Source organism: Zootoca vivipara, chromosome 1 (genome assembly GCF_965207765.1).
Source record: "Zootoca vivipara chromosome 1, rZooViv2.hap1.1, whole genome shotgun sequence".
In the NCBI taxonomy this organism is placed as follows: Eukaryota; Metazoa; Chordata; class Lepidosauria; order Squamata; family Lacertidae; genus Zootoca; species Zootoca vivipara.
Genome location: NC_142582.1, coordinates 121,643,441 through 121,661,608, shown reverse-complemented (window position 1 = coordinate 121,661,608; position 18,168 = coordinate 121,643,441). Strand labels below are relative to the sequence as shown.

Here is an 18,168-nt window from a genome sequence, read left to right as displayed (position 1 = left end):
TCACTTATAATTTTTATGTCCTTGAGATTAATTGGTAGTATGTGTAGTTGTTTAAGCAGATAAATTACTGAGATTCTTCCTGGCAATTTTAGTTTCATTTCTCTTTTGAAAATACGTTAGACTTTTTATTGCTTTGCTATGTTGCTGGAGGGGAAGACAGTCTCTCTCTCTCTCTCTCTCTCTCTCTCTCTCTCTCTCTCTCTCTCTATATATATATATATATATATATATACCGTACATCCATTCTTGTGGTCCAGAACTAAATGTGTTTTAACTACCAATCTATCTATCTTTCAGTACTATTCCAACGGCATCATTTTTTTGCTAACACCGCCCCCCATGCACACATATACACCCCCACTTACAAGTACAGCTACAAAATATCTATGTTGAGCTCTATTTTGCTAATTTGTAATCATTAATATCCTGCTTGGGTTTTTTTGTTTGCTTTTTTAGAGAACTAAAAGCATTCAACCATGAGTCATTCTGCGTGCTATAAAATCTACCAAAGCCTTTAAATTTGTTTTTCTCTTGTCTTTTAAAAGCATTAGCAAGTGAGTTTTATTATTTTGATTCAGAGTTACCCCTTCTGTGACGTATGGGTGATGCTTCTGGGGGGTGGGCTGAAACCAATTTCAAATTTCTATTTAAGGGCAGGACACCTTTGTTTGGGGTTCCTTCCTTGTTCTCCTGCGTGAGGGGAAGGACCCTGTTGCAATAGCAAAAATTAAGGCTTTGCTTCTCAAAATTCTCTGGTTGGCCTCTGTTATATTCTCCGACCGATGGAGAACCCAATAAGGGCTCTTGTGTACCCCATAAGGGAATAAGGGCAGATTTTTGCTTATTACAGTGGGAAATTAATTTATTGAAACTGACTGGTGCTTTTGGCTCATTGCATCCCCTTGACTTTAATATTTTTGCTTGTGTGCTATGTTGTTAGCTGGTTCATGTGTTGTTCTATTTCCAGTCTGAAAAAAGTAGCACAGAGTGCTTCAGTTAATATGATTTATTTTGTTATAGTTATCTTGTACCCTGTACATCCTACTTTGCCCGATAAGAGAGCAGGTTTCAGTGCACGCCAGTCGACATGGCACCCTGTTATTCTGAACAGCAAAAACTGGTGTAGCATGTGCAGGGGAGGCAGTCATGGCCTCCTACTTTGTTTTGACAAGTAGATTCACACAGTTAGTTAATATGACCAAAGAAAGACAGATTTAAACCATTCTCTTCCAGACTAAATGCAAAGTGTTTGTATTTCGAATTTAAATCCAGAGTCAGCTGCAAAAAGGAGAACCTATTCAACATTCTTCAATGAATATGAAAAGTGCAATGCATCAAGCTGATTTGACCTGACAGCTGGCTTGATCTTGTCGTGATTAAGTCTTTCACTGCTGGCAAAATCCACTAGCCTTTTCCGTTTGCTGATTGCTGATGACTGCAGAGAGACAGCTTTTCCTATTGATAAAGGATTGTGGGGGCAGGGGCAGGGCAGGTTCTGTGCATGACAGAAAAAGCCACAAAACTTACCTGATAATGATTAATTTTTCACAAATTGAGAATGAGGGTTTACCTCCTGTAAGATTTTGAGGGTTATGTGCCGAGTTAGCTTGTAGACAGCGGTTATTGTATTTGGGAAATCTGGGGTGGGTATGGGTGGGGAGATGGAGTTGAAGCATGTTGAAAAAATGCAAGAGTTCACAGCTGATGAGCAATGCAGCAAAATAAAAGTTTGCTCTTTTGAAATTACATGGGGAAGTTGCCAGCAGGTAATTACTCTTCCTATTTTCCCCCCCTTTTTAAAGAAACAATTTATTTTTCATGCTTGACCCACTCTGATGTTTCCCACTGAATTTTAATGGTATAGAAACAAATTGTTTTAATAACCATAGTTAACTCTGAAAATGTATGTTGGATTACAGGAGCTGGGTCATATTAGTTTCATGCAAGATGCAAATTGTTAAGTTTTGTGTCATTATTTACTGAATTTCAGTTAAACTGTTTAAAAAGAGGATAGAGGAGAGAATGCAGGAGGGACATAGCAATGTTATGGTGTCTCATGGTAACATATTCAGTCTTATCTGTTTTCACTGTCTTTGTTTTCTGAAATACCTTTATGGTTTTGATGTTTTGCATCCTCTCCATATTTAAGAATCATGTAATTAGTCCTAACATTAGTGGGCTAGAGCATATCAAAATAAGATGGCATTTCCCCTCACTTAATATCCAGAAAAATCCAGTTTCAAACGTTTCTATTTATAGAAATTGTGCCTGTTTGTATTGCTTGATGAGACATTTCTATTACTCATATACTGCTTTTGAGTAAAGAATTATGGTAAACAAGTCAGAACATTTTCGCCTGCATTTTTCAAGTTAGATAAATGGAGAATGAAAACCACATCTTTATTTACCAGTTTCAATTCTCAGTACCTTTGTAAATATCACTTTACACAGTGCTATAAACAACCCACCCCACTTTCTCTCTATAGCTGCTTTAGAATTAATTTGTAGAAATTGGTTTTAGCTGTTGGAACTGATTACTAGTGATACCTCTTTGCTTGTGCAGTAGACAGTTGTCAGAGAGAGTTGTAGGATATTTGTGTTTTGTATTCTGTATGTTCCATTGCCCCAGTAGCTATAGTTCCCCCCCTAGAGAGGAAAGGAAAGACACTGCATTTACAGTTTGTATATTTATTTATTTATTTATTTATTTATTTATTTTATGAAAGCTTCTTGATTGTAGAAAAAAACTCAAAGCAGTTTACAAAAACAACAATAAAAGAATCACTAAAAGAATTACAACCATAATTGAAAGCATATGGAAAGTTAAATCCACAATAGGTAAAGATCAAGGGACCCCTGACCATTAGGTCCAGTCGCGAACGACTCTGGGGTTGCGGCGCTCATCTCGCTTTACTGGCCGAGGGAGCTGGAGTACAGCTTCTGGGTCTTGTGGCCAGCATGACTAAGCTGCTTCTGGCAAACCAGAGCAGCACACAGAAACGCTGTTTACCTTCCCGCTAGAGTGGTACCTATTTATCTACTTGCACTTTGACGTGTTTTCGAACTGCTAGGTTGGCAGGAGCAGGAACCGAGCAACGGGAGCTCATCCCGTCGCAGGGATTCGAACCGCCGACCTTCTGATCGGCAAGCCCTAGGCTCTGTGGTTTCACCCACAGTGCCAGACTAAAACATATTAAAACACATACTAACTTTCCAAGCATCTGGGTAAGCTTGTCTAAATAAGAACGTCTTCAGCAGGCACTGAAAAGAATACAGTGAACAGGGCCATCTCAAGCATGTTGGGCGCCCTGGCGCCGTGGTGTGGAGATCGCTCCGGTGCCCCAGCCCCGTTTCTTGCAGCGGCAGGTGGGTGGGCGCAGCATGGCTTGCACCTGCCGGGCTGGCGCCCTGGTGCCCCGCGCCACCCAGCCTACCCCTAGAGCCGGGCCTGACAGTGAAGGCACCTGCCTGATATCAACAGGCAGGGAGTTAAAAAGTGTCAGTGCTGCCACCCTAAACAATCAAGTTCTTACAGATGTGGTTGAATTAGAAGTTGTAAATGATAGGATACCTGAATGCAGCATCTGAAGTCTTCTCAGTAGTCCTAAACCTTGTTTCAGGAAGCTTTTAGGTTTTTTGTATGCTTGTTGGAAGCTGCCCAGAATGGCTGGGGTATAAGAAAGAAAAATTATTGTTGTTGTTACTAGAGCCAGTGTGGTGTAGTGATTAAGAGCGGTAGACTCGTAATCTGGGGAACCGGGTTCGTGTCTCCACTCCTCCACATGCAGCTGCTGGGTGACCTTGGGCTAGTCACACTTCTCTGAAGTCTCTCAGCCCCACCCACCTCTCATGGTGTCTGTTGTGGGGGAGGAGAGGAAAGGAGATTGTTAGCCGCTTTGAGACTCCTTCGGGTAGTGATAAAGCGGGATATCAAATCCAAACTACTCCTTCTTCTTCTTCTATTATTAGTGTAGAGTGAGCTAAATGTGTCAGCATTTGGTGGTGGGTGATGCTAATAGGGTAGCAGCTCTATTTCTGGGACTTAATTTATATGGGAAAATGTATATTTTACAGATAAAATCTGATAGACACAGAAATGGGATGATGATTTTCTGAACAGTAAAGAGTCCCACTTTACTAGTAAAAGTTAAATAATTGCATACTTTTTATAATATGATAGTAATGTTAAAAATGTTTCCAATCTAGATGTAAAGTGTTAACCTGTGTCAATTGTTCATTGGGTATATTATTTTTATTTTTAATTCCAAAAACTGTGCTTGATTAATCTGACTTTGATCGGCCTGTTTCTTTCTATGAAGTTCAGCAAGCGGCAGTGGTGTTATCGGTTTTTCAAATGGATTGTGCTGCTGGCATTTTCTGACCTAATTAAAAAGACAGAGCTGTGGATGAAACCATAACGCCATGTACATTGTGAGCAGATAGTGTTCTAGTTCCAGCAGAACTAGATATTCCTTTCATCAGATTCAAACATTGATAGCACAGTCTGCTTGCTATAGGAACTGGCAGCTAGGTGATTACAGAATATGAAATTCTAGTTTTGACCTTGAAAAGGAATTCTTGCTCTGGTAGGGATCACCTTCTATCACTCTAAAGAGCAAGGCTTAGTTTATGCCAGGAAGGGTACAGTCTGTTTTGAGTGTTGGTATGTAGCCCCAGGAGCAGACTGATAAGTCATAGCAGAGCACAATCAAAATAAACATTGCGCAAAACAGAGGGACTGTGCAAATAGCTTCCATACTTTGGAGAGGAATACACTCCATTTCCTCAAGCTTGAGGCCCAGCAAATGTCTTTCCTTTTTAGTGGCTTAGATTTCATGAAGCTTTGATGCATTAGAGGAGGGGAAAGTGTTTCTGATTTCTGTACAGGGGTTGGGGGCCCCCATACAGTCCTTGGAACTTACCCCAGACTAAGACCTTCCATAGCCCTGATCTGTGCCCTCCTAAAGTGCTTTTGCCTGGCTGGCATGTGTCTTTGAACTGTGACAATGCTTTTTGCTTGCCTGGATGAATAATGGAGAGGTGTGCGTGTAGAAACCTCTGACGTTTGTGTGGCTGGAATGTAACCTACTGTACAAACATAAAAGGAACACCTATTGCTCCACCCACTTTTGGCTCTGGCCCTGCCCACCACCGTCATGCAACCTCTGAATGATTGCACATCAGGCAGTGTAGTCATTGGACTAAAAAAAGAGGCTCTTACCACCTATTAAACACTCTGGAACTTAGGAGCTGCCTTATACTGAGTCAGACGATTTGATCCACTTAGCTTGGTATTGCCTGTGCTGATGACAGTGGCTCTCCAATGTTTCAGGAAGAAGCTTTTTCCATCCCTGCCTTGAGATGCCATGGATTGAACCTGGTTCCTTTTGCATGCAAAGGTCTGCATCTCTAGCTCCTCTGAGCAGCATCAACCTTCAGGAACATTTCTTGAGGTGTTTCATAGATAGCATTTTGGATCCAAGCCAGACCTTATTTTCTGCTACTAGTACAGCAGAAACATAAGGAATTGAAAATATTGGGGTAGGATGAAGCATCTCCACCATGAATCTTTGAGGATAGTCATGTGCTCTGTGTCTTTGAGGGTAGATTCATCTTTTCAGAAGTATGGGCTGGCATTTTGGTGCCTATGGCTTTGTGTGGACATGCATGGATTCCCCATTAAACTGTCATCTGAAAGTATCCTTAAACTGCTTCCTTTTCCTTAGCGTAAGTTCACAAGGAAAATGTTTGACAAATCCTTCCTCTTAAAGGCTGTGTGAGTAGCCATTATTTTCTTCCCTGTTCCTGAATTGATATATAAGGAAGGATGATTCACATTGTCTCTGGTACTGTCTGTTCTACTACAGTTCTGGAGAACTGTGACACATTGTTTGTGCAAGCACATGCATCTAGTGTGCAGGTCAGGTGAGTTCCCCCACATGGTATGCACTGTAGAAGGGTATTATTTCAGTTTTTGTAGCTGCACTTTATCAGGAGGGGTGCGGTAACTTGGTTTGCTGATATGAAATTGTTCCTCTCGGAATGGTCACATCTTGTCATACTGTACATTAATACCAACAAAGCTGCAGGGGAAAATGCAACCTGAAAGCTCTGAATGAGGGACTAAGAGTTATCTCAGATTCACACTTTTTGTGGCACAGGTGTTTGCTGCATATTCAACAGTGTCTGGGAAGGCAAATGTTACAAAGTGTGAAGTGGGATTACTGGTATGTATTTACAAACCACATGGGCGTGTGCCATGGAATGCGTTTTTTGAACCCACTTCATTGTTTTGTTGCTTGCTGCTCCAAACACTGACACCTGTTTGGCAAACATCTTTGACAAATATAGTGTAAATCAGACCTTAATGGTTGTTTTTAGAAAATAAAGGTAATTAAATGAGTCAACACTCAGAAGCTTAGCAGACCCTTCCTCAACCTTGGGTCCCCAGATGTTGGTCCCCAGATGTCTTCCCCAGCCAGCCTGGCCAGTGGTCAGAAATGGTGGATATTGTAGTGCAACAACTCTGGGGAAAGCTGGGCTAAGATGGGGCTAAGTTACTAGGCTTAGTGACTGCATAATAATATATTCAGTGGCTGTATTTTGAGCAGCCTTAGGAATTTTGTCTATGTGCAACAGAGGGGCAGGCATAGTACCATTTTTACAAAAGGTTTTTGTTCATTGCTACCAAACTAGTGCCATTTTAGGTGCTCTGTTGCAGAGCAAGATTCCTCAGATTTCAACGAAAAAGAAATGTGTATAAGTCATCAGAATGTTAAGCCCGGAGTGAATTTATGGAATCTGTGGGAGTATATATCTTTTGCAGAAGGTCTTGTGTTTATTTTAAGTATATGTTTAAAAGCAGGAGGTGCATTTTTCCAGTGGTGGGAGCAAAAAGGTTTTATGTCTTACACATGATAGGCTCAGGTTTGTTGTGAAAGGTGAGTGATGTCATTTTGAGATCTACTAATAGCTAGTGTGAGTACAGCAGGAAGTTAGTTACCAGAGAGAGCTCTGAAAGGCTAACGTCTAGAAACATTTGATTCTCTTCTCACTGAGCATGATCTAACAAGAGAACTTCATATGGATTAGCAGGATTGCAAACTTTCCTGAACTTCACCTGCAATTTTGTTTGAACTTTAGCTGTGAATTATAATGAGTGAGATTAAAAACAGGAGCTTCAGTGATTAGAGCTTTCAAGAAAGAGCTGCTTGTTGGAGGGTTCTTCTATAACAGAGTTCTCCGATGTTGAGAGGCTAACTGTCCTTCTTAGGAGGCCTAAAATATTGGTTCTAAAAGTACAGTTCTGTGGCTGAAGAGGAATCTGGCTTGTTCTCCTTCAACCATCTTTTGCCATGTGGATGAAAAGGAAATAGCCAAGAGTAAAACTACAGGTATAAATCTTATGTTTGTTTTTCCTTTCCCCCTTTCTTCCCCAGTGCTAAATAGTCATTGTGAAAGGCACAGATGGTAAAGATTTGTGTCCAAAGTAAACACAGTAATGTTACAGAAAGTACAGTATGTTTGTAACTAATAGCCACTGTCCTGGTTTGTTATTTTGTTATCTTTTGTCAAGGGTGTGAAATTGCATTCTTTGGAGATACTGTAGTTTAGTTGTCTGTAGCCACTTTCTATTGCGGGCTATTTTACGGGATGAAATTAATTCCATAGACAGATACTGTGAAGTTATGTTTAGTCAAATGCTAATGAGTTTTAACGTTGCTATCATTTTATATATAATGCAAGTTTTGTTGTTGTTGTTTAGTCGTTTAGTCGTGTCCGACTCTTCGTGACCCCATGGACCAGAGCACGCCAGGCACTCCTGTATTGCACTGCCTCCCGCAGTTTGGTCAAACTCATGTTCGTAGCTTCGAGAACACTGTCCAACCACCTCGTCCTCTGTCGTCCCCTTCTCCTAGTGCCCTCAATCTTTCCCAACATCAGGGTCTTTTCCAGGGAGTATTCTCTTCTCATGAGGTGGCCAAAGTATTGGAGCCTCAGCTTCACGATCTGTCCTTCCAGGGAGCACACAGGGCTGATTTCCTTCAGAATGGATAGGTTTGATCTTCTTGCAGTCCATGGGACTCTCAAGAGTCTCCTCCAGCACCATATAATGCAAGTTATATAATATTAATATGACATTGATTAACATGATAAAACTTTTATTATGTAACTTATTATGAAGAACAGGAGAGCAGTACTATAAGAATTTAAGATAATAACTTGATTGAGTTCATTGTGAAGAAGATACTTTGAAATGAGTCTAGCACTTAGATATTCTTTTAAAAAATAGGATTGTGTTCATTTTGAAAGCCAACATTCTTAGCTTTCAGTGTGCATAACCTGATGCTCTTCTGTGTCTCATTTTTGTAAAATCCCATCAGTGCTTCCTAATGTGACAGTAACTGATGATCCTTACCGAAACCATAGTTTGTAGTCAGATGACATCAGGGCTCCACCAAGGCAAACAATGGAGCTCTGAGTGCATCAGAGACCTGTGAGTAGCGAAACAGACCCTGCAGTGGAATGTGAATGTCAACCTTCACAACCTGCTAGGAACAGTTTGTTCTTTTGGCATCTCTCATAAGAATATCTTGATTTTGTAAATGCTCCCTGGGTTGCTTTGAGGAAAAAACACACCCAGCAATACACATTTCAAGTTCTGCTTATAACTTACATTTATATGTTACATGTAGTATTGAGGATCATCTGTGTGAGTTCTGTGTAAAATGATAACTGTAGGAATAATTGAAGGTAGAAAGCCTTCATTATACACAGCTTAAAAATTGAATCAGACTGCAAGTGAGGTTTTCCTCACAAAATTTTAGCTTCTTACTGTTCTTCTCCTTCATCTTTTTGTGGGGGAAAAATGGGTGCCTTAGGACGGTTAGCCAACCACAAGTTTTTCATACCTTCTGTTGCTTATTTTTGTGTGAGGACTGTGTATGTCCAGCTTTGTTAATTGTTACTAGGCTTCAAAAATGTTTTCTAGCCTGCTGAGAGCAGGCAGAATAGGGATGGAGGGGTCTGTCTCTCTTGCAATAGCATGCTGCATTTCTGTGCTGAGAGAAGAGGAAAGGGCTTCTCTACTCTGGCAGTCCACTTGGTTTCTGTGTTCGGCGCAGTGGAGGGTAAGAGCACTCTTGTCCACACATTGGCCTGCGTGCAGTTTCATGCACTCCATGCCTGTGGAAATATGCCTTGTGGCAATCGGGGGGGAGGGCCTCCTCCGTCATGGTACCCAGTTTATGGAACCATCTCCCCTGGCATTAAAGCAGGCACCAACCTTGTTGAGTTTTTTGCACCTCCTGAAAACAGATTTCTTCACCTTTGGAATTTACCCTGAGAACTATTTGAGTTACAGACTGTATAGTTGCATTTTAATATGTATTTATTATACAGTTGTACCCTGGTTGTCAAACTTAATCTGTTTGGGAGTCTATTCGACTCCTGGAACCGTTCGAAAACCAAGGCACAGCTTCCGATTGGCTGCAGGAGCTTCCTGCACTCGATTGGAAGCCACGTCAGAGGTTCAGCGTCCAAAAAATGTTCGCAAACCGGAACACTTACCGTATTTTTCGGACCATAACACACACTTTTTTCCTCCTCAAGAGTAAAGGGTGGGGGAGGCAGGAGAAGCCCGGTAGCATCGCTACCAGACTTCCCCTGACATCAGCGAAAGCTACCAGACTTCCCCTGCCTCCTTCGCTCCCCCTCCAGCACCCCCCTCCCAGCCTTTTAGAGGAGGAAAACCAGAAAAATTGGTTTTCCTCCTCTAAAAACTAAGTGCGTGTTATGGTCCGAAAAAATACAGTACTTCTGAGTTTGCGGCATTCGGGAGCTGATTTGTTTGGGAGCTAAGCCATTCGACAACCAAGGTGCTTTTGTACCATTTTAAATTTTTGTTTAATGCATTGACATTTAAGGTTGTAAACTGACTTGGGACTGATATGGAAGATGGTATACTGTATAAACATTTTAAGAAGTAAAGTAAAAATAAAGCAACTAATTTTGATTTGGGTATCAAGGCTGGACAAAATTTGTAAACTACTGCATAAAGTTTCATCTAAAGTAGTGTTTCCCAAACTTGGGTCTCCAGCTGTTTTTGGACTATAATTCCCATCATCCCTGACTATTGGTCCTGCTAGCTAGGGATTATGGAATTGTAGTCCAAAGCAGCTGGAGATCCAAGTTTGGGAAACACAGATCTAAAGACTACGACAGCAATCCTAACCCCTACATCTGCTGATTGGGAGAGGTGTTAAGATGGGGCAGAAGTGCCTTTCTTCCAGTACAGATGAACCACACAGGCGAAGGAGAGCCAGAGTTACGTTTGTGGAAAATTCTGCAAACATAGATCTATCACTGGCAGTGTTTTCATATGCAGTAAGCCCTAAAACAGGGCATTCCTAAGGCAGGATGGAGGCAGCTGAATCCAAAGCCCTTTGTTCATTCCTTTGAGATGCCCCAGGATAAGACCCTCATTTATTTATTTTATCACATTTATATTCCACTTTTCCTCCAAGGAACTCAGGGTGGTGTACATGGTTTTCAGCTCTCCATTATACCATTATATATTCACAACAACCATGGGAGGTAGGTTTGTCTTAGAGACAGTGAATGGCCCAAGGTTACCCAGTGACCTTTGTTGCTCACTACCGGTATATCAGTGTGGAGCTGCTGTACTTCACCCCCCTCTACCAAGAAACCAATAGATGGGGAATTCAAAAAAGATAGAGCAGCTTGGGGGAAAAGGTGGGAAATCACCACGATATCACCCATAATATGCCTGACAACTGTGACCTTGTATTGTGGTCATTTAATTTCAGGCTTTCATCAGGTGCTGGCAGCGTGGTCTGCTTAGATTTAAGAATGGTAGTCAGAATTTTTGAGGGTTTTAACTTTTGGTATTGGCTTTAATCTGGTGTACAGCATTATGCAGGATTGATTGGGTTTCATTTCATTGAAGTATTTTAATCCTGCCTTTCCTTCCATAGAAGACAGAAATATCATACAAAAACATGCAAGTACAATAATACACACACACACACACACACACACACACACACACACACACACACACACACACACAATAAATAAATACAAGATTTGAAACTTTTGAATTGCTTGAGATTTGATATACCGGTAGGAAAAACAGTAAAAATAAAAACACTCCCAATGCAAGAAAAAAATGGTTCAGTTTATAAGCACAATATCCAACAGTGATCCCTCCAGCAAAGAGCCCATTGGCTCTAACCTCTGGCAATAGAAGCATCTGAGCAGGAGGAGCAAGTAGCCAGCTCAGCGGAAGGAGCAAGTAAACAGCTCAACTACCTTTGCAGTTACTTTCTCTCTGCATTTTGTGCTGCTTTTATGAGATGAGAAAGTCATTTCAGCATACAGCAGCATGCCCTAAGCATAAGCTTCCATGCTGTGGTTGTAAAACATGAAGCAGCCATATATTTATGTATACATGATTATGGGATACTAGTAGATAAAGGAGTTTTGAAAGTGATGGTTTGGGACTCCATTGATTCATGTAAGTAGATTTGGTTTTTCTGCGTTAGTATCTCCATTTGAAAATCCTGCCCCTGTGTCAGTGCTCAGACTTGGAGGCATTTAAACTCCTGGACATTCTGGGACCAAGACCTGCTTTACTCTTGCCTGGACACTACAGTGTTCACAGGTGGCCCGTGATGGCACATTTTTTTGGTCTCTGCTCCTCAGTCTTTGTTTTGCTTTATTGTGCTGCCTTGTTCTCTTCCATGCAAAGCAGTGCTCCACATTCAATAGTCAAACCATCTTGTATTTTACAGAAAGCATATAAGAATGCAAACAGAATTCCATAATGTCATGTATTGTTCATGTATGTAATTAAATTTGTTTTACTTAACAGCATGTTTGTACTTTCATTTTTACTTTATCCGCTCACTGTTTTCTTCCTTTTACATAGTTGAACTTTCATTTCCTTTTAATGGGGATTTCTAGGAGGACGTTGGGGAACCAGTAAATAATTTACTAGCTTTTTCTTGAAGAATGAGCTTTGTTTTGCTCCTCATTAGAAACTGCATTTGAAGTCCTGTTAAGTAGCAAAATGCTACTTAAACTACAGCTTGCAAGGAAGCTCTTAGTAGCTGGGATGCTATTTGTGGCCCCAGTGGCCCTCTGGCAGAATTTGTTAACTAAGATTTCCCACCTGAGCGGGTTTTGCTGTTAAGTGTAAGAGTTTCTGTGTCCTTTCTAGGACTCTTAGGAGTGGAGTAGTGGGATTCTGGGATTGCAAAGACAGTATATATTGAACGTTAATCTCTGGAGGACAAAATAGTCCATATGAAGAGGAAATAACCTCTTAACATAAAGGAGAAAAAAGCACACACATTTAGGAACAAAAACTGTGAGAACCTGAATAGAGTTTGAAACAAATTATCCATTGGGAAATTTTAATATTTTCAGTACTTCCTAATGGCATCTTTCCCCCCCTCTTTATAAAGCCAGTTCCTTAGCTGTTGTAGCCTGATCACATTGGGCTACCTTGGAGGTGTGTTTACCTGCCCTCTAGATTTGTAAACACAGTTTTGCTGTTCATCTCCCCTCTCCACACACACATTGCAGTAAATGGTAGGCATTCATGTTGGTGGGGAAAGGAAAGCATTGGACAATGGTGGTTTTGTATCTTATTTGGATTACATTGCTTTATTATTTATTGTAAACCACCCAAAGAACTTTTTGTTATAGGGTGACTTTAAAATGCTACAAATAAAACTAATTCTATGATTCCCACCCACCTCTACCCCCACCATCCATCAGCTGTAGTGTGGGCTGCATCAAGGAATTCCAGTGTTTCCTTCCCTTATCCCTCAAGGCGATACCTATCATCATGTATTGGCAGAAAAGGTGGGATCAGTCCTTCATGAGATTTTCCTGCTCCAAGGGTGGTAGGTTCATCATCTATGAAGGCATGCCAGCCTCTGCTGTAGCCCTGTAGTGTGCCACACCACACTTGTCATACAAACTTATATTTTCAGTCATCAGCAGTCGTTAACAGCCATCTACAGGTTTACCACTCCCATCAGCCCTTCACCCATCCCCCCCCCTCACCCTCTGTATATACATAAGGGTCTGACTTCTGTTTCAAGTGTATCTGAAGAAGTGTGCATGCACACGGAAGCTCATACCAAAATAAAAACATAGTTGGTCTTTAAGGTGCTACTGAAGGAATTTTTTTGTTATATTTTCAATAATATGAAAAGGGGCAAAGGGCAGGCTGCTTTCCAAATTGTGTTAAGGACAGTTTATTGCAGAAAATGGTCAACTATTAACGTGTGGCAACTAAAATGGGGAAAAAATTACGGCATGAACATTCACATAGTGTAATGAGAGAATAATGTTGCTTCTCTTTATTCTCTGCAGGTTGGAAACCCACGTGTTGAACTCACACTTTCCGAACTTCAGGATATGGCTGCCAGGCAACAGCAGCAGATTGAAAATCAGCAGCAAATGCTGGTTGCCAAGGTAAACTGGACTTCTAGTAACAAGAGGAAGGAAAGAACAGAAAATGTGCTGTTTTCACAGAAGGCTCTAAATCTCAGTAGTATAGAAAATTTGCAAATTGAGAACTGATCTGGCATTAATCCTATGTGTGATGCCATGTTGCCTTAGATGTAGGTCTCAGGTCTAGGGTCACATAGTCCATCAGTGATTGAGGCTTTATGGTTATCAACAGAGGTCCACCTACTGACTTGAGCAGAGTCAAAATTTCAGCGCTAGTGTTCTTAACCCTTCTGAAATAAAGTCCTGTTCAATGTTTTGATCAATACAGTGATTTGCCAGCATGATCATGTTATAATATCACTGTCATTTTGCTTTTAAATGGAAGAAACAATATCTACAAGGTGAAGTCTCTGTTGAGTTAGAGGACAGAAGTGAATTGAGAAGAGTTTAGGTTATACTGTAGTAGTTTATGTTGAGGGTTTTTTGTTTGGGGAAAAAAAACCTCAGGAGAAAAAGGAAGCATTTCCCGTATTTGTTTAGTCCATGGGCTGTCATTCTAAAGAAGTGGGATTTATCTTGCTCCAGATCTCCTTATCTTTGCCTGTTTGTAGTTTTCTGCTAGTCATTGTTTCCGCAGGGAAATTATGTAATGGGGGTTGGGGAGCCATTTTGCTGCAGAAGGAAGCATGTTTGAGGAACAGGAAGTACAAGTTGCAGGAAACTTCACAGATGTGCTGGAATGAATGTTTCAGCTGGAGCTTGTTTTTGTGTAGATGAGATTTGATTTTGTAGCTTCAGAAATGAAGGGCCTGGTATCTCTTGGAGGATACAACTGGGAGGCACATAAAAACTTTACATTAATAGGTTCTTAAAAGATAAGTTCATGCTGTTGTTTAATATATTTGTTTCCAGACTGAAAAAGTATGCAGGTAAGATTTTCCTAATTTAAACACTGGCTGACTCACACTGGGGTTTTGTTTTGTTTAGAAGTAATAGACAAGTGACTGGTAATGCTTTTCTAAAAATAAGACAGCATGATTACATGTTCTATTTGTTTTGATAGGAACAACGTTTACGTTATCTCAAGCAGCAAGAACGCCGTCAACAGCAGTCTGTGTCTGAGAGTGAAAAGCTTCAGAAACTTAAAGATCGAGTGGAAACCCAGGAGACAAAGCTGAAAAAAATCCGTGCCATGAGAGGGCAGGTGGATTACAGCAAGATTATGAACGGCAATTTGTGTACGAGTGGCTTCTTCCCATTTTTTTAAGCTCTTAGGTTCTTGGCCCAGAGGTTGATTGGGGGCCAGGGCTAACAGTATATTTGAGCTACTGCTGTTGGCCAGTTGTATGGGGAAACAATAACATGAGTCATTCAGAACATGGAAGCCATTTTCACTATTTTTAGTGCACTTTTCCAGTTGCCGTAATGAAGGGAACATGTTGCAGCGTAGTAATCATCCTGCATTAGGCACACAAGCAGAAACATGCTGTTCTGTAGCATTTCAGAATCTCTTTTCAGCATTCTCAGACTCTCGCGTTTGCTATTGATTTATTTCATAAAATTTATACACCGCTTAGTTGTAAAAAAACCTCCAAGCGGTTTGCAAAAGATAAAACAGTATAATCAAGAAAAAATTACAGCCCTACTTTAAAACATACACAAGTTGAAATACTAAAACAGATTAATATCAGTCTGAAATCTTATTAATGTCAATTGCTTATATAATGTGCTGATTGTAAGCAACAGAAATTAATTGATCCCTCATATCTTAATGTTTCAGGGACTCTGGAATATTAACCACCCCTGCAATTGGCTTGTGCTAGATCAGATCAGCAGAGGATTGGCTTCTGTCTGCTGCACTTCAGCAGCTGTTTCGGGGGGTTGTGGACTGGGGAACACAACAGTCTAAAGTCCAATTTAGGCATGGCCACTTAATAGCCTTATCCAGACAGAATCAATCACAGCACTTTCCTTTGCCCCCACCAGGGGGTACCAACTCAAATAAAATAGGGGGCAGCAGGTAAGCCCCATCCCACATAATCGATCAAATGATGTGGTGCATGCACATTTCAATGGCAATGCCCATCAACCTGGAGGAACATCCCCCTCAAATGTTTTATTGTGGGGGCCGAAGCCCCCACGGCTCCTAGGAGTTGGCTCCTATGGCCCCCACTCCCAATTGTTCAAATATTTGAGCAGCATTGCTTATGGCCTCATGCTCATTTCTCTTTCTATGTGTTTGCATTCATTCTGCATTTTAATTGCAGCCACTGAAATTGAACATATCAGTGCCATCTTCCAGGAAAAGCAACAAGAGTTACAAGCTGCAGTGTTAAAGGTGGACCAGCTTACTCAACAGCTAGAGGACCTGAGAAAAGGGAAGCTGAATGGGTTCCAGTCTTACAATGGACAGATGACAGGGCCTGCCGCTGTAGAATTAAAAAAATTATACCAAGAGCTACAGGTAAACAATAATGACATGCATATTGCATAGTGCTAATGAACAAAACTGGGGCTTTCTTCTATTTAGTGTCAGTTCAAATGCATCTCAATTAAAACGTAGCAGTTTCAAGGGGCCAAGTAAAATTATTTCAGGGCCATATCCAGGCTGCCAGTTGGTCATGCCTCCCCATTACCATTGAAAGCAATTGAATAAATATTTCCCTTTCATCCCTCTTCTAAGAAAGAAAAGCAGTATTACAATCCAGCATTTTAGTTGGTGTTTTATTGGCATATTAAGCACTATATCTTCTTAGAAGTAAGTCTCTGTTCAGTGAGTTCAGTGGGGCTTACTGTTTAGGGATGCTTTTAATGTTTAATCGATTATTTTATTTTATTTTTCTGTTGGAAGCCGCCCAGAGTGGCTGGGGAAACCCAGCCAGATGGGTGGGGTATGTATAAATAAATAAATAAATAAATAAATAAATAAATAATAATAATAATTATTATTATTATTTATAAATGTATATGAGATGACATCTTTTATTTGGAAATGGACAAAATCCAGCAGCATGACTTTTATACAGGTCTTGTGTGAGTGCCTGGAGGTGGTTGGAGGTTGGATGGCGGCTAACAGATTTGAGGTTGAATCCTGACAAGACAGAAGTACTGTTTGTGGGAGACAGGAGGCGGGCAGGTGTGGGGGACTCCCTGGCCCTGAATGGGGTAACTGTGCCCCTGAAGGACCAGGTGCGCAGCCTGGGAGTCATTTTGGACTCACAGCTGTCCATGGAGGTGCAGGTCAATTCTGTATCCAGGGCAGCTGTTTATCAGCTCCATCTGGTACGCAGGCTGAAACCCTACCTGCCCGCAGACTATCTCGCCAGAGTGGTGCATGCTCTAGTTATCTCTCGCTTGGACTACTGCAATGCGCTCTATGTGGGGCTACCTTTGAAGAAACTACAATTAATCCAGACTGCAGCAGCTAGACTGGTGACTGGGAGCAGCCGCCGAGACCACATAGCACCGGTCTTGAAAGACCTGCATTGGCTCCCAGCACGTTTCCAAGCACAATTCAAAGTGTTGGTGCTGACCTTTAAAGCCCTGAACGGCCTCGGTCCAGTATACCTGCAGGAGAGTCTTCACCTCCATCGCTCTGCCCAGAACTGAGGTCCAGTGCTGAGGGCCTTCTGGCAGTTCCCTCACTGCAAGAAGCCAAGTTACAGGGAACCAGGCAGAAGGCCTTCTCGGAAGTGGCACCCGCCCTGTGGAACGCCCTCCCATCAGATGTCAAAAAGAAAAATAACTACCAGACTTTTAGGGGAAAGTCTGTTTAGGGAAGCTTTTAATCTTTAAGAGTGGCTGGGGAAACCCAGCCAGATGGGCGGGGTATAAATAATATATTATTATTATTATTATTATTATTATTATTATTATTATTATTATTATACTGGAAATCATATCCTAATCAAATTCCTTATAAATTAAGGAAGGTTTTATATGACTGCTTTTCTTTTCAGTGTTCTTTATATAGTTTTGATGTTTTACTTAGGCGCTGTTAATTGATTGCATGCCATATTTATTCATGACTGAATAGGTGCTTTCTGGGAAACGAAAGTATGTTAGAAGAGGTTACAAAGAAGTATATAGATTTAGTTTCTGCCCCTGAGCACATTCCTTAGAAATATATCTGAAATAAATAAATTGGACTTACAAGCAAGTAGATGTATTTAGTCTTTAGGCATGTGTTAAACCACCTAGGCTTGACTCCAAAGAACTATACAATTAATTTTGTATGCCCAATAGAGCTCTGGACTTGGTTTTTTCCTTATACAGCAGTTCTCCACTAAGCCTCTTAAGTTTCAAAAGGCAGTTTGTTGTTTAGCATGACTATTCTGCTATTTAACTAGTGGATGCTGCATGACTATTTAAATGAAAAATAATTCCAGAGGACACACACAGGCCCTTGGACATAGTTGTTTTTTCTACAGATTATTGAGTTTTTTTTACCTTTAAAAACAACCCAAACCGAAGTAGTGATAATCACTCTGTTTATTTATAGATTCGTAACAGGCTTAATCAGGAACAGAACACCAAGCTTCAACAGCAGAAAGATCTTCTGAATAAGCGTAACATGGAGGTTGCCATGATGGACAAGCGTATCAATGAGCTACGTGAGCGCCTATACAAGAAAAAAGTTGAGGCACGTCAAAAAGAAAACATCCCTGTAAGATAAAC

General features: G+C 40.9%; 1 protein-coding gene across 19 annotated transcripts in view; it reads left to right on the top strand.

Moving 5' to 3' along the window:
- The window catches only part of PPP1R13B (protein phosphatase 1 regulatory subunit 13B), a 66,405-nt gene that overhangs the window by 33,277 nt on the left and 14,960 nt on the right, over positions 1-18,168 (top strand). For 10 of the 19 annotated variants that reach the window (XM_088655783.1, XM_035105104.3, XM_035105111.3 and 7 more), the window contains exons 5-8: positions 13,411-13,512; positions 14,555-14,729; positions 15,759-15,955; positions 17,993-18,157. In XM_088655783.1, coding sequence (XP_088511909.1) covers positions 13,411-13,512; positions 14,555-14,729; positions 15,759-15,955; positions 17,993-18,157 — 639 coding nt within the window. Of the gene's footprint in view, positions 1-6,975; positions 7,395-13,410; positions 13,513-14,554; positions 14,730-15,758; positions 15,956-17,992; positions 18,158-18,168 lie in introns of those variants that run through there. The other 9 variants (XM_088655788.1, XM_088655753.1, XM_088655778.1 and 6 more) reach the window with 3 other exon arrangements.